The sequence below is a fragment of the Ovis canadensis genome, chromosome 2, assembly GCF_042477335.2.
Source record: "Ovis canadensis isolate MfBH-ARS-UI-01 breed Bighorn chromosome 2, ARS-UI_OviCan_v2, whole genome shotgun sequence".
NCBI classification, from domain to species: domain Eukaryota; kingdom Metazoa; phylum Chordata; class Mammalia; order Artiodactyla; family Bovidae; genus Ovis; species Ovis canadensis.
Window position 1 is genome coordinate 126,235,001 of NC_091246.1, and position 17,107 is coordinate 126,252,107.

The window sequence follows — 17,107 nt, forward strand, 5'->3', positions numbered from 1 at the left end:
TTTTCAACACTAAAAGTCTTTGCACCTGTAACACATATAATATCTTTTTTTTTGGTAAGATACTGTAGTTCATAGTGAAACATAAGGGATAACTAATGTGGGATTTTTTAGTTTCTATTCAGTAATATCTAACAGCCATACTTGAGCTTTCTCATATAGTGTAATAGTTCACAATGATGACAATCTTCAACATTATGTTTAATACCTATTAAATGCCCAGTTCGGGAAGATCTCCTAGGGAATACGCCAGTATTCTTTCTTGGAGAATTCCATGGACAGAGGAGCTGGTGGGCTACAGTCCATGGGTCGCAAAGAGTCAGACACGACCGAGCGAATGTTTCAGTTCAGTTTAGTTACTGTGGTGATCATTTCACAATATATACAAATATCAAATCTTTATGTTGTACACTTGAAACTAAAATAATGCTCTATGTCAATTATGTCTTAATAAAATATGACAATAATAAATAAAATTAGAAAGAAGTATTTCAATTACCTGGGAAAACATGGGGTGGGGGTTTAAAATAGGCCTATGATTTTCAAAAATTCATTTTATCAATTCATCTCAAGAATTGAGAAGTTAGGTAATGTTTAGTGTTTACTATCATCTTTTTTCCCCATTTATTCCTATATTTTATAAGCAAATACCAACCATAAAGTTCTAATTCAACAAACTTCCTGCTTTTACTATATTCTTATTTGTCCTTACATTGTTTAACATGAAAAATGCTTATATCTTCTCACTCTAAAGAAGGCAATGGAAAAATAATACAGTTTTTTAAGTTTCTTTTAAGTATCTGTCAGTATAGATGTGGCACACAAAAGGACATTTCCAAATGGTTACAGATGCAGGACTATTACCAATAAATATAATGGTATACGCCATTTTTAATGAAAGGTCAGTTAATTTATATGCTCATTCAACAGATTTTAAGAAGTTTGGAATGAATATAAGTTGTGCATATTAGCATTATTGAGAACTTATTCTAAAATCTAGGACAATTTACTTAAACGTATTACTTAAAATTGATTTTTTAAAGTGGTTTTGAGACTAACTAAACACTTGTGAACAAATAATATGGATTACATAGAATGCAATTGAGTTCTTCAGGTTTTTTCATCCTCCCTGGTATCTACAACCAGCAAAACTGGAGAATGCGAATGATTCCACCTATTACAAAGCTGCTGTAAAGAATCTCCTGAATTTGGGATTCTAAACTATTTTGAATGTTTTAGCAATTCATCTCATTGATTACAAAGATGTATCTTTTGCCCAACTTTTAATGATTCCACAGGGTTCAATGTGAATATTTTTATTTCCTGACTTCCTTTTAAGATATGTAATCATTTCTATTTTTGGCTATGCTGGGTCTTTGTTGCTGGGTGAGGGCTTTCTTGCAGTGAGCAGGGGCTACTCCAGTTGTGCTGCGCAGGCTTCCCACTGCAGCGGCCTCTCTGGCTGCACAGCATGGCCCCTAGGCGTGCAGGCTCAGTCGTCATGGCTCAGCGGCTCCGGCAGTTACGGCACACGGGCTTAGTGGGTCCACGGCATGTGGAATCTTCCCAGAGCAGGGATCAAATCCATGTCCCCTGCATTGCTGGGTGGATTCTTTACCACAGACCACCAGGGAGTACCTTTTACTTATTTATTTATTTTCTGACTTTGCTATAAATACCATTTATTTTTCAGATTCAAATATTCTTCTCAGTCAAAAACCCATATTAACATTTCATTGAAGGGTTATTTACCATATATTCACTAAAAATAATCTGAGAATCATTAGTAAAATGATTAAGTATATATTAAAAACCTTCCTTTACCATGGTTCATTAGACCACATAAGGTTTTAATATTCTCTTTTCATTAACATCTTACTTATAATAATGTGTAACAGTTTTAAAAGGTTGATATGGACTTCCTTATATTTCTGTATTTGATTTAAAACCCAGATGATCCTCACATTAACATCCTGTTTCAGAATGCAGTTGTTGAAAACTCAGAAAAATAGGAAAGTGTGATTACAATGGTAATTTTCTATAACAATCAAAGCCATCTCTTGTATATTAACCTACAATGTCAGCAGCACTGAATGTCCTGCCATGCTTGCAGGAATAGCCATTCCTTCCCTAGTTGAAATTTTCAGGTTAGCCACTATACATACCCTGGCTGTTCTCACTGTTTCTGATGCAATTTTTTTTTTGTAAAAAAGGAGATGATATCTGTATTAGATGATGAATTCTAACTAAGGACTTGGAGATGTATTCTCATCTCAGAATACATGCTTAGAGATGTATTCTAAGAATTTGGCTGTTTTTCAGATAATAGTGCAAAGGCTAATTTATTCTCAAGAGATAATAACAGCCATTCCAATTCCAGAGTTGACAGAACATTTTTTTATAATAAAGATATTAATAAACTCTTGATACCTAAGACATAGACCAAAGGGGTTTTTGAAATATATTAACTCACTTAAACATCATAACTCAATGAGGTAGGCACAATTATTAACTTCATTTTATAAATGAGAATGCTGCTGCTGCTAAGTCGCTTCAGTCGTGTCCGATTCTGTGCGACCCCATAGACGGCAGCCCACCAGGCTCCCCTGTCCCTGGGATTCTCCAGGCAAGAACACTGGAGTGGGTTGCCAGTTCCATCTCCAATGGGTGAAAGTGAAAAGTGAAAGTGAAGTCTCTCAGTTGTGTCCAACTCCTAGCGACCCCATGGACTGCAGCCCACCAGGCTTCCCCGTCCATGTGAATACTGAGGGACAGAAAAGTTACATAATTCAGTTAAGAGCTGGGGGGGCTGAATTTTGAACCCAGATAGTTTGACTGGAGTGTGAAGTCAAGTGGGCCTTAGGAAGCATTACTACAAACAAAGCTAGTGGAAGTGATGGAATTCCACTTGAGCTATTTCAAATCCTAAGAGATGATGTTGTGAAAGTGCTGCACTCAATATGCCAGCAAATTTGAAAACAGCAAAGGCCATATAACTGGAAAAGGTTAGTTTTCATTCTAATCCCAAAGAAGGGCAATGCCAAAGAATGCTCAAACTACTACACAACTGCACTCATTTCACATGCTAACAAGGTAATGTTGAAAATCTTCCAAGCTAGGCTTCAACAGTACATGAACTGAGAACTTCCAGATGTACAACTTGGGTTTAGAAAAGGCAGAGGAACCAGAGATCAAGTTGCCAATATCTGTTGAATCATAGAAAAAGCAAGAGAGTTCCAGAAAAACATCTGCTTCTACTTCATTGACTACACTAAAGCCTTTGACTGTGTGGATCACAATAAACTGTGGCAAATTATAGAGACAGGAATACTAGACCATCTAACCTGTCTAATGAGAAACTTTTATGCGGGTCAAGAAGCAACAGTTAGAACCAAACATGGAATATTGGACAGGTTCCAAATTGGGAAAGGAGTATATCAAGGCTTGTATATTGTCACTCTGCTTATTTAACTTATATGCACAGTACATCATGTGAAATGCCAGGCTGGATAAAGCACAAGCTGGAATCAAGATTACACAGAGAAATATCAACAACTTCAGATATGCAGATGATACCACCCTAATGGTAGAAAGTGAAAAGGAACTAAAGAGACTTTTGATGAAGGTAAAAAGAGAAGAGTGAAAAAGCTGGCTTAAAACTCAACATTCAAAAAACTAAGATCATAGCATCCAGTCCCAATCCTCATGGCAAATCAGTTCAGTTCAGTTCGATCTCTCAACTGTGTCTGACTCTGAAACCACATGGAGTACGCCAAGCTTCCCTGTCCATCACCAACTCCTGGAGGTTACTCAAATTCATGTCCATCAAGTTGGTGATGCCATCCAACCATCTCATCCTCTGTCATCCACTTCTCTTCCCACCTTCAATCATTCCTAGCATCAGGGTTTTTGCAAATAAGTCACTTCTCATCAGTTGGCCAAAGTATTGCAGTTTCAGCTTAAACATCGTCCTTCCAATGAATATTCAGGACTCATTTCCTGTAGGATGGACTGGTTGAATCTCCTTGCTGTCCAAGTACACTCAAGAGTCTTCTCCAATACCACAGATCAAAAGCATCAATTTTTCAGTCCTCAGCTTTCTTTATAGTCCAACTCTCACATCCACATACGACTACTGGAACAACCATAGCTTTGAGTAGACAGTTGTTTGCTGGCAAAGTAATGTCTCTGCTTTTTAATATACTGTCTAGGTTGGTCATAACTTTTCTTCCAAGGAGTAAGCGTCTTTTAATTTCATGGCTGCAGTCAACATCTGCAGGGATTTTGGAGCCCCAAATAATAAAGTCTGTCATTGTCTCCATTGTTTTCCCATGTATTTGCCATGAAGTGATGGGACAAAATGCCATGATTTTCATTTTCTGAATGTTGAGTTTTAAGCCAACTTTTCCACTCTCCTCTTTCACTTTCATCAAGAGGCTCTTTAGTTCTTCTTCACTTCTGCCATAAGGGTGGTGTCATCTGCATATCTGAGGTTATTGATATTTTCCCAGGAATCTTGATTCCAGCTTGTGCTTCATCCAGTCCAGCATTTATCATGATGTACTCTGCATATAAGTTAAATAAGCAGGGTGACATATATAGCTTTGACATACTCCTTTCCCAATTTGGAACCAGTCTGTTGTTCCATGTCCAGTTCTAACTGTTGCTTCTTTACCTCCATACAGATTTCTCAGCAAGCAGGTCAGGTGGTCTGCTATTCCCATCTCTTCAAGAATTTTTCACAGTTTGTTGTGATCCACACAGTTGAAGGGTTTGGCATAGTCAATAAAAGCAGAAATAGATGTCTTTCTGGAACTCTCTTTTCTGATGATCTAGCGGATTTTGGCACTTTGATATTTGGTTCCTCTGCCTTTTCTAAATCCAGCTTGAACATTTGGAAGTTCACAGTCACATACTGTTGAACCCTGCTTGGACAATTTTGACAATGGCTTTGCCTGTGTGAGATGAGTGCAATTGTGAGGTAGTTTGAACATATCTTAGCATTGTAGATGGGAAAAATGGAAATAGTGACAAACTTTATTTTCTTGGGTCCAAAATCACTGCAAATGGTAACTGCAGCCATGAAATTAATAGATTCTTGCTCTTTGAAGGAAAAGCTATGACAAAATTAGACAGCATATTAAAAAGCAGAGAGATCATTTTCCAGAAAGGTTCAAATAGTCAAAGCTATGGTTTCTTCAATTGTCACATATGGATGTGAGAGTTGGACCATAAAAAAGGCTGAGAACCAAAGAATTGATGGCTTTTGAATTGTGGTGTTGGAGAAGACTCTTGAGAGTCCCTTGGACAGCAGTCAACCCTAAAGTCAATCACCTTGAATATTTATTGGAAGGAGTGATGCTGAAGCTGAAGCTTCAGTACTTTGCCACCTGATGCAAAGAGTTGACTCATTGGAAAAGACCCTGATGCTGGGAAAAATGGAGGGCAGAAGGACGAGGGAGCAACAGAGGATGAGATGGTTGGATGGCATCACTGACCCAATGGACATGAATTTGAGCAAACTCTGGAAATGGTGAAGGATAGGGAAGCTTGGCATGCTGCAGTACATGGGGTCACAAAGCTTCAGGCATGGCTTAGCTACTGAGCAACAAAAAAGTTTGAGAATTGGCTGTTCCAGTCACTGCAGCTACTATGTGTCTATTAAATTGATAGCATTAATGGAGTTATTGGGCTGCATCTGAGCATACCAATACCACAAATCTAGATTTTAATTTCCCCGTATCAATGACTATTGCATACATTTAGCTGGAGTTTCAAACTTAAGTGGCTTAAGATGTGGCTTTCAACTAACTCAGCGTTAGTATACCCAGGTTGTAAACACTGTCATATCTGTGATTTCATCGGTTTTTTGTTCTTTGTTGTTTTCCCTCTGGTTTTGTTGTTCTTTTTGTTTTTAAGCCAAGCAAGAGCTTACAGGCTATAAATGCTGAGGGAGATCAGGCTGTGAAGATTGAAAAACCCTGGTTAGAAACTACACAACTCACTCACTGAGGAAGATCTAGAGGGTCACAGTTCAGCTGAGTCTTCTCTCTTGTCAAACATACCAAGAGGCAAATAATATGTGCTTCATGTATGAAATTATGATACCTCTAGAAATCAATGAAATGTGTCTTTCTTTTTAAAACCTCTCTTTGACCTTCGTGTTTTACATGTTGGTCATCATTTATTTAGTTTTCTTCCAAACCTTTTGTCTCATGTGCCTGTTCTCTCTCTCCAAGTAAGTCATAAGGCTTTAAGGTCAAGATCCATGTTTCTGATTGTTTTGGATTCGCTCACTTTCAGAACTTGGAACACAGTAAGCAGATAATCAAGGAATGCTGACTCTTTACTGCCACATGGTGCAAAGTAGTATAATCTCTCAAGAACTGCTTTCTTATATTCTCTGACAGAGCTAGATATTTCATAAAAAGATAAATACATCATCCTTTTTGGAGACAGTTATATATTTTAGAATAAAGCATTTAAAAAATAAATGTTTTTCATGAACGATATCACAATTCTTCATGTGAGAAATGACTATCTCACACCAACAGAATAATAAGTTCATTAAACGTTTCCCAATATTTCATATTTTTATAGAAAGGACAGTTTAGCAGTCTCACCAAAAGATGGGAGGAATGGAAAACACTACAGTCTTCCTTTGTGACCCCATGGACTGCAGCCATGGACTGAAGTCCACCGGATTCCTCTGTCCATGGAATTCTCCAGACAAGAATAACTGAAATGGGTAGGCATTCTCTTCTCTAGGAGAGCCTCCTGACTCAGGGATCAAACCTGGGTCTCCTGCATTGCAGGCGGATTCCTTACTGTCTTAGCCACCAGGGAAGTCCCATAGTCTTCCTTAAGGGTGGTCAAAAGTTACCTTTAAATTTACACTTAAATGTTCTAATAATATCAAAAATAGAAAGCTAATCCACTATCCACCTATAGAGCCTATCAGCTTTGTCTTATACTCAGATGCCTACTGCTCTTCTCCTTCGGCTCCTGCCCAGCATCAAGCCACAGTCACTCTCCTTGTGTGGGCCTCTCCACTGGACTCCTGATGCGTGTTCACCTTTGCCTCTTACAGCTAATTTCTGTTAAAAGCTTCTTTCACTTCTTGTCACTCTTTCTCTCAAAAATCGCTAAATTGAGTGTTTCTCAAATTTTACAGTGATCGACGCTGGAGAGGTGGAAACTTCCCCCCTCTACCCTTCTTGAATTCTTGTGGCTGGACTAATAATAGAATTGATACAAGACAGATTAATAGGAGAAAAGAAACATATTTTAAGTCATGTACAATGAGGTCTCATAAAAATAGAACCGGACTTAAGAAGTGTCCACAGCAGGCAGCTTTTATACTTTCATATTTTTTAGCAAAGAAACATAAACTTGTGAGCTACTAACAGGACAAAGAAACCTGGGTTTAGAGTGTCCGGTCAGTGAAGAATCTAAACAGAATTTGGGCTTGTGCTATTAAAGCAGTAACGAGGTTGGTGTATATAGGCTCCTCCTTTAAGTCCCCTATCTCTGGTAATATGGGTGCCCTTCCACTTTCAAATGCAGGCAGGCGGGACCTACGTTTAACACCAGAGATTTATTCAGTGCTTTCAGGGAGACAGAAAGAAGGGTTAGAGTGTCCCTCCTGTGTTGTGACTTTTTAAGTAACTTGTTTTTAAACGAATCAAGTGGCATATTTGGGGGTAGCATGGTCTGAGCCCTCAAGAACTGTGGGACATACTCTGATCTTCCTGCTCTGCTCCACATGTGTTTACTGTTACTTCTCTGTAATCAACTGAGTTCCACCATCCGGGGCCTGGCTGGTCCTTGGCTAGGCAAACATGGTCCTACCTAGCCTGTGACAGCTGACCTGCAAATGCAGCCACAGGCTTCACTCCCTCACTTCCCTTAGCCCTCTGCCCTCTTCAGAGACCTTCCCTGACTACTTCACGTAACACAGCACCCTCTTTCCCGCTTCTCCCAACCCTCAACATTTTGCTTTACTTTTCTACATAGTAATACCTACAGGCTGGCATACTGTATTAACAAATAAAATACTGTGTTAATACTACATTATTCATATGAATAAGTATTTCCTACATAATATGTAGTATGCTAAATAAATAACACTAACACTCTATCCATAAAATACACACACTGTTTCCTTATTAGCTGTCTCTTTAAAAACTCTTATCATTTTGCTTATTATAGGTGAGTCCCAGGAAGCCAGGATCTTATCTATTTGGTTCACTAATCAGTTCCTATTGTCTCAGTCAGAACCTGCCATAAATTAGTAGCTCAATTCAAATGAATAAGTACATATGCACAAATAAATCTATGTTTACACTTTACCATATGTTTCCATTACTCTCACCATGTTATTAAGCATGTTTCAGAAATCACGTTAAGACACCATATTCAATGAGGACATGAGGTTAAACTTATATGTGGATCATCTCTTCTATTAACATTAATTGTTCTGTTAAGAAACTCCCCCTCCTCATTCTTATTTCAAAATTTATACTTAAAGCTGGTAAAGTCTTTAGTACTACTTATAGGCAGGTGTTCAAGCTGGTTTAGAAAAGGCAGAGGAACCAGAGATCAAATTGTCAACATCCGCTGGATCATCGAAAAAGCAAGAGAGTTCCAGAAAACTATCTACTTCTGTTTTATTGACTATGCCAAAGCCTTTGACTGTGTGGATCACAATAAACTGTGGAAAATTCTAAAAGAGCTGGGAATACAAGACAACATGACCTGCCTCTTGAAAAACGTATATGCAGGTCAGGAAGCAACAGTTAGAACTGGACATGGAATAACAGACTGGTTCCAAATAGGAAAAGGGATACGTCAAGGCTGTATATTGTCACCCTGCTTATTTAACTTATATGCAGAGTACATCATGAGAAACGCTGGGCTAGAAGAAGCACAAGCTGGAATCAAGATTGCTGGGAGAAATATCAATAACCTCAGATATGCAGATGACACCACCCTTATGGCAGAAAGGCCTCTTGATGAAAGTGAAAGAGGAAAGTGAAAAAGTTGGCTTAAAGCTCAACATTCAGAAAACTAAGATCATGGCATCTGATCCCCTTACTTAACAGGAAATAGATGGGGAAACTGGAGAAGGCAATGGCAACCCACTCCAGTGTTCTTGCCTGGAGAATCCCAGGGATGGCAGAGCCTGGTGGGTTGCCATCTATGGGGTCGCACAGAGCCGGACACGACTGATGTGACTTAGCAGCAGCAGCAGCAGCAGATGGGGAAACAGTGGAAACAGTGTCAGACTTTATTTTTTTCGGCTCCAAAATCACTGCAGATGGTGATTGCAGCCATGAAATTAAAAGACGCTTACTCCTTAGAAGGAAAGTTATGATCAACCTGGATAGCATATTCAAAAGCAGAGACATTACTTTGACAACAAAGGTCCATCTAGTCAAGGCTATGGTTTTCCTGTGGTCGTGTATGGATGTGAGAGTTGGACTGTGAAGAAAGCTGATCACCGAAGAATTGATGCTTTTGAACTGTGGTGTTGGAGAAGACTCTTGAGAGTCCCTTGGACTGCAAGGAGATTCAACCAGTCTACTCTAAAGGAGATTGGTCCTGGGTGTTCTTTGGAAGGAATGCTGCTAAAGCTGAAACTCCAGTACTTTGGCCACCTCATGCGAAGAGTTGACTCATTGGAAAAGAGTCTGATGCTGGGAGGGATTGGGGTCAGGAGGAGAAAGGGATGACAGAAGATGAAATGGCTGGATGGCATCACTGACTCGATGGATGTAAGTTTGAGTGAACTCCGGGAGTTGGTGATGGACAGGCAGGCCTGGGGTGCTGCGATTCATGGGGTCGAAAAGAGTCGGATACAACTGAGCGACTGAACTGAACTGAACATTTACGAGTAGTAATTTTTTTCCAGATACTGTTTTAAGACTTCATGTAACACCTTTATATCTATAAAAATTCTAATTGAAAAATTACTCTTATCCTTATTTACAGATTAGTAACCATAGACATAGTAAGGTTAGATAATTTGCCCCAAACTACAGTGACTTTACTTTGATATTTCACTTTCATTCATTGGAGAAGGAAATGGCAACCCATTCCAGTGTTCTTGCCTGGAGAATCCCAAGGATGGGGGAGTCTGGTGAGCTGCCGTCTATGGGGTCACACAGAGTAGGACACGACTGAAGAGACTCAGCAGCAGCACACAGGTAGTTAGTTTTGGAGTCAAGATTAAACCAAGGCAATCTGGTTATAGATTATGTTGCCCCAAGGTATTTCCTATGGACATAGATTTGCTTTGCAAGTGACATCTACTCTAGGAAGAGACAGAGAACATTTTCAAATACAACTACTAAACAATCAATCTTTAAAGTGCCACAGAGAGGAAAATTCAGAAAAAAATAATATTCTTCAAATATTTTTAATGCTACTCGGTCCACATGATCTCACTCAGGAGACCACATGAGAAGGAATGGAACCAACCTGCTCTTCCACATTTGACTGACCCCAGTGTGGACGATGTTGCTGGGCCCTCTGCTTCTTGCGGGATGTCTTACCATTGTTATGGGCCCATGAATCAGCACAGGCAACTTAGCCATGTAGACAGGCGGATTGCCATTGTCACATTATGCAAAGAGTTAATGATAGCTCTAATTACAGTAACATTTTTCAATCCTTTATAAACTAGTTTTTAAAATGAGGTACTTCAATCATTTATAAAAGTGAATAATGTCTGGTAGTTTCACATGAAAGATTTAATTTTATTATGATTGATAACAGAAAAAGAATTGAGCATGGGCTTTAAAGTTATAGTGGTTTTCTACATTAAATTTTTTTCTATGAGGATTTCATGCAGTGTAGCAATAGCTAACATGAGGAATATGTGTGGAAGAGATGGGTAATATTAACTTTTTTTTTCTCTTAAGCTGTTATGTAAACTTTTCATGCTAATTCATGGCAATCAATCCTCATGTTAACTTTACAGGGGAATTCATAAGCATCACAGTGATTTCCGGTATGTTAATTTTACAGAGAAAGCATTTTTTTGAGCATTTTCTTTGCTGCACAGTCAGGCAGAAAACATAAAGTTGCTGCACGCTAGAAAGCTCACTGCTGAGCAACCCTCTAGAAGAATTTCTTCTAGATGGCCTTTTAAATGTTGCTTCCTGCTGATTCAGACTCAGACCAGTGCTCTAGAGGTTTCCCATAGAGCTCTCCATTCAGTAATTTTTTAGAAAATCTTTCCTGAAATAGTTCTTCATAACTAATCTCTTTATATACCACTAATCCACTGTTCACTGTTTATGAAAATAATTTTACCATTTTCTTTTTCCTCCCCTGCCATTTCTGAAGTTGCTTAAGTCTGGCCCACTCTCTTATTCCTAAATACAACTCTTTAAAATTCACTTCTGTCTCTTCCAAATTTAAACAGACTTCTCTGAAATCTACTCTATGTTTTGTGTTCATTAATTATAAAATAACATCTTTCTTTAAAGACCCTTCTGTAAATGGCATTCATTCATTTGGACAGTCTTCCAACAACAGCAGTGAATCAAATCTTTGAAGACACGGAGTATGGATTGTTTCTACTTCTCTATTAAAATGCAGGACTTGAACAAAAGATTCATACAAAATATGTACTTTTCCTATGTTTTCTCAATAGTTTAAGCTTTGTTTGTCTCCCTTTTTTGTGTTATAATTGCATTCATTAAAATGGAAGCTCATTTCCAGACTAGTTTTATATTTGTCTGTGTAATATGAAACATTAAGTATTTTTAAAGGAACTAATTTATTTGTTGTTTTGTTTCTTATAGGCCATGATACTGCAAATAATTTTAACAAAAGCCAAAGTCATTTGAAGAAAATACACTCGTGACTTAAACAGAAATTATAAAAAGACTACTTATTTAGGAAGTAAAACAACTTCCCTTATTATATGCTACAAAATTTATTTATGCAAAGATTTTTCAGGGATTATCTACTAAGAAATATCAAAGCATAAACAATCTTTCTAAGATCAATCATAAACTAGCAATAATACTATAGCAAAATAAGATTCAATAACACCATATGAACTATTTTACCTTTGCATTATAGGGAATGTAATGTTTTGATAAAGCCTCAGGAGTATGCATCCATGTTTTGTCTGCAATGAAGAATACACAATGTTAAATTAAAACATAGGTTCTAAGGGTGTCATATTCATGCATTAGCATTTATAAAGAGTCTGATATGGGTGGGAGCACTCCTAAGACAGTTTTGCTAAAGTGAGAAAGAACAGCTAGTCAGATATAAGAACAATATAACCACAAAGTAATTATAAGATTCTCTCCTTAAGTTAAAAATCTTTTCCTTTTATAAGTTTTCAAATAATAAAACAAATCTGAATTTTTTAAAGAATATATTTTTAGGAACCAGTTGGGCTATGAGTAATTATATCAATCATGTGAATAACTATGTTTTTCTTCTTTCACTTGATAGTCTCATGAATTATAGGCTATTTTTGCTAATTACTTTTTCAATAAATAGTAATCTGCTCTTTACTCATGACTATTATTCTTTAGTATCAAAAACTGACAATTTGTAAGGGGACATTTTAACATTAAACTAACAAACATTTATACAAAACAAATAAATCAATCTGCTAAATTCACTTAAAAATTAATATTAGGATAGTTTTTTTAGTCTCGATTTAGAGAAACATTGATTGAGTGTCAACTACCAGGTGTTTCAGATATAAATAATCTTAAATGCAGTAATTTGAAATTATTACACAACTCAAGTTAATACAGTAGAGTAATGAAGCTTCCCAGGTGGCACAGCAGTAAAGAATCCACCTTGCCAATTCAAGAAACCTGGGTGTGATCCTGGAGGGGGAGGATCCCCCTGAAGGAGGAACTGGCAACCACTCTAGCATTCTTGCTTGAAAAATTCCATGGACAGAGGAGACTGGCAGGGTATTTTCAATGGGTTGAACACAACTCGGCGATTGAGCATAGTAGAATAATAGAAATAAAAGTAACTAAAAGAATAGAAGATATTTAAAGTAATTTGTATTATACATTATTAACATTAATAAAAAATAATTTTTTCATTCAATTTTTGAATTTGATTTATATATTCCACATATCTTCCAAAACATTTTGTGGAACATATAAGCAAGAAAAAAGCAAAACATGTTAATGTTTACACAAGTCAAATTTGTTGATTTTTTTTTTTTTACAAACTGCAATTGTCTGTAGTAAAACTTCTCAAACTTCAAATATATTATGTCTTCTTAAGTAGATTTTTGTGAGTATTTTATTCCTCATGGGAATTCAAAAATTTTGAATCAGTACTATAAACTGAATAAATTTAAAGACATATTTTTAACCATGAAAAATATTATATAAGTACACACTAAAATAAAAATCAGGTTACTAACAAAGCATTTTTAACATTCAATTAAGAACATTTAAAAAGGATGGTAACTGAAGTAAGTTCAATACCGTTAATATGTTATCAAACTGGGGGAATGTGAAGACAGAGAAAATGGCATACATTTCTGGAATTTTAATTATTTTAAACCCTTTAAAGGATACTGCATTATATATGAAACATGTTATGGGTTACAATGCAATATTCAAAAAATATTTGAAGACAAAAATGAGGGATCTATAAAATCCTGTGCTCTTGGTGCAATTTAGGGCTCTTTCTGACTGCTGAAGTGGACACGTGACAACTGCACTTGGGTGAAATATCCTGAGAAGCAATACATCCTATGGTTCAAAAAGCAGTATTAGTATACTGACACTGATGTATAAAACTTCTATTTCTGTATGGATTTTCATTTTAAAGATGGATTTTACGATTGGTACTGAATAGTGATATGACTAATTCAAGAATAATTTATACCTAGATGTGGAAAATAGTCTTGCACTTGCATATTAAAATAAATAATCACAATAGTGTACATCAAAGTAATGAAATACCAAAGACTTGCCTTCAGGAAACCTAAAAATATATCTAATTTCTTTTTTTACCCTTAAACAATTACTTTCATGTCTCCTTTTCCAAGACACTAAACATAGCTCAGGAGGATGTAAAGTCTAACTAAACTTTGAATATGATGGTTCATTCCAATCCTGAGGCAGAGAGATAATTGCTTTTTCCTATAAGACACTATTATTTGAAAACTGATGATACTGCCTTTGTTATAGTCTCCTATTGCAGTAACCTAAAAAGAGGGTGGGTATATCCAATTGTTACTGGTGAAAGACTGAAATAATCACAATATTAAATTACCAGTGGATAAGCTGCAGTTGCTACAATGACAAAAGATCTACACCCACACACCAAGTGCAGACAATTTAATGGGTGTTCATTTCATACCTCTAGTATAGGTACTGCACTTATTAAACCTGAAGGATTTCCAAAATGAGTCGTTAATATCATTCTAATTTATACTTTGGCAAAAGAAATTAAAAAAAAAAGAACAAACCTATACACTAACTTATATAGATGTGGCTGACCTTGCAGAGAGGGTATAGACGATGGGCTCTGGTCATTTTATGGACCCACAGAAGATATTAGACACAGGGAACTGCTGAGGAAACAGGACCATAGATACTCTAGAATGTTTTCCTTTTCTTGAAATTTTAAAATATAATCTCTAACTTAATAGTGAGCATTCACATAAGAGTAAATGTCAGCATTTCAAAATATTTGACAGGTGTCAAACCACTTTGACTACTGGACCAATGAATCTGGTGTTCAAAACGTATTTAGATTTAGAGCTCATCTAGAAAGATGCAAGAAACATCACTGTTCTCATATCATAAGAGTTTAACATAGTGAAAGCACCTATTTTGAATATATTAAACTTAAACCTAAGTACTGATGGATGAATGGATAGATCTGAATACAGTCTTTCATGAAAAGAAAATTACTGAATTATATTTAAATATTATTGAAATTTCAAGTGCTTTGTACTGCAATTATACCTACTCATCAGTGTATCAACTCATATGTTAAAGAACACAAAGTATAACTAGTTGAATTATTTAACCACATTTATTCATGTGCTATGTTTTGTTTTTTAAATTAAATTATTTTTGATATAAATAGAATATAGGATTTTAAAAATTCAAAAAGTGAGCTAACATAGGGAAAGAAAACACCCATTAAAATGTAATCTATGATTATGAGGTTAGATAATTTTTACAGAGATCTTCAAAATAGTCCAAAATGATGCAATTCTAGTATATTCAGATTTTTTCAGAACAATGAGCACTTCTGCCTGTGTGCATGCTAAGTCAATTCAATTGTGTCTGATTCCTTCAGACCCTGTGGACTGTAGCCTGCCAGTCTCCTGTCCATGGAATTCTCCTGGGAAGAATACTGGAGTGGGTTGCCATGCCCTCCTCTAGGGGATCTTCCCAACTAAGAGATCAAACCCAGTGACCCAGGGATTGAAGCTATGTCTCAAGTCTCATGCTTTGGTAGGCTGGTTCTTTACTACCAGCTCCACCTGGAAAACCCATTCTAACAACTATTAAAGCATTTGAAAAGAGAATCAGTGAAATGCCTGGCCAATTCAAAGAATACCAGACAAGTTACTAACTGGGAGATTTAATAAAAAGAAAAGAAAATTATGTTTAAGTTTAAGATAACAATCTCTTTTCTTTGGGTTTCTGAGAGCCAAGATGACTTAGCAAGTTTGCATGTAATAACTGAGTAAACTGGATATGTGAAATAAGTTTTTAATGACAGAAGATGATCTTTCTTTGTTTAGAGTACAGTGAAGCATATGTTGATAGTAGTTATTGGAAAGATGACTTGACTTATATGTTTTCTAGAGCTATAATTACAGTTTCCAAGGGTCAATATGTATGAATTCTCTTATAAAATTCCACCTTTGCATCACAAATTAAAATTCAACAGATAGTGCTATTGGTTTAAACTGGAGCACAGGCTCCAAGAAGTTTTCTTTAACAGCTTTATTAAATGAAAGCATCTGAAGTGACTGGTTAATTTAAGGTAGAATTTCTGCACTGAGTTCCAACTGAATTCAAGTGAAATGTTGATCAATAATTTTCTGTTAAGGATATTTAATCATTAGACTTGAAAAATAAGAGAAGTCAAAGAAATTTAAAGAAAATGAAGCTAAACAGGAAGTAATAAGTGCTCTGCTTCTTTGTTCTCTACATCAATAATTTTCCTTATAGTTGTACTCCTACTCTCTTCAAGTAAGACAAATATACAATCACTGTTTACTCATCTCACTGTCCAACTCTTGGGATTTCTCAACTAAAAATCACTCCAAATTCCCTTCAGATGAAGAGAAAATTAGAAAAAAAGAGACGATCTAGAAGTATCTTTAAAAAACATGATAGCATGTTTAAAGTGATGAGTTGTGATGTAAGGTTTTTTATTACTTTATTAAAAATATTTCTATAGTTCAGAGAACTATTTCCAGACTTTTTTTAACTAGGTAAAGGGAATAAAAAGAAATGTGAATTTATTTTTGGTATACGTTCTAAATCAGAAGCAAGCTATAAAGCACAATAAATGTCATTTGCCTTACCCTTATTCTGAAAAATAAGTAAAATAATAAATTCTTAGTTTCCTAGGGTTGAAAAGTGACTGAAGTGAAGTGAAGTCGCTCAGTCGTGTCCGACTCTTTGTGACCCCATGGACTGTAGCCTACCAGGCTCCTCTGTCCATGGGATTTTTCAGGCAATAGTACTGGAGTGGATTGCTGTTTCCTTCCCCAGGGGATCTTCCCGACCCAGGGATCGAACCCGGGTCTCCCGCATTGTAGACAGACGCTTTATCATCTGAGCCACCAGGGAAAAGTGACTGAAAGTTCTTCAAATCACCTAATCTCTACTGAATACATTAATCCTCTGAACCATATCCAAATGTTTGAACACCTCTCATTTCAGAAAAGAAAAAATACTCTGAATAATTCCACTGTATTTTGGCAAAATTTTGTTGGAATTTTTTGCCTACATTTTATCTATGACATTATGATTTACACCAATCTTTATTAAACTTTGTTCCATAACCCAATGACAGCATTCAAACATTAAAAGGTCTTCAAACATTGCAAGACCATCCATGGGTTCTC

At 36.4% G+C, this 17,107-nt stretch overlaps 1 protein-coding gene across 16 annotated transcripts in view; it reads right to left on the reverse strand.

Moving 5' to 3' along the window:
* The window catches only part of GULP1 (GULP PTB domain containing engulfment adaptor 1), a 329,862-nt gene that overhangs the window by 97,591 nt on the left and 215,164 nt on the right, over positions 1-17,107 (reverse strand). For all 16 annotated transcript variants that reach the window (XM_069577023.1, XM_069577026.1, XM_069577024.1 and 13 more), the window contains one exon: positions 12,081-12,142. In XM_069577023.1, the coding sequence (XP_069433124.1) occupies positions 12,081-12,142 (62 nt within the window). The remainder of the gene's footprint in view (positions 1-12,080; positions 12,143-17,107) is intronic.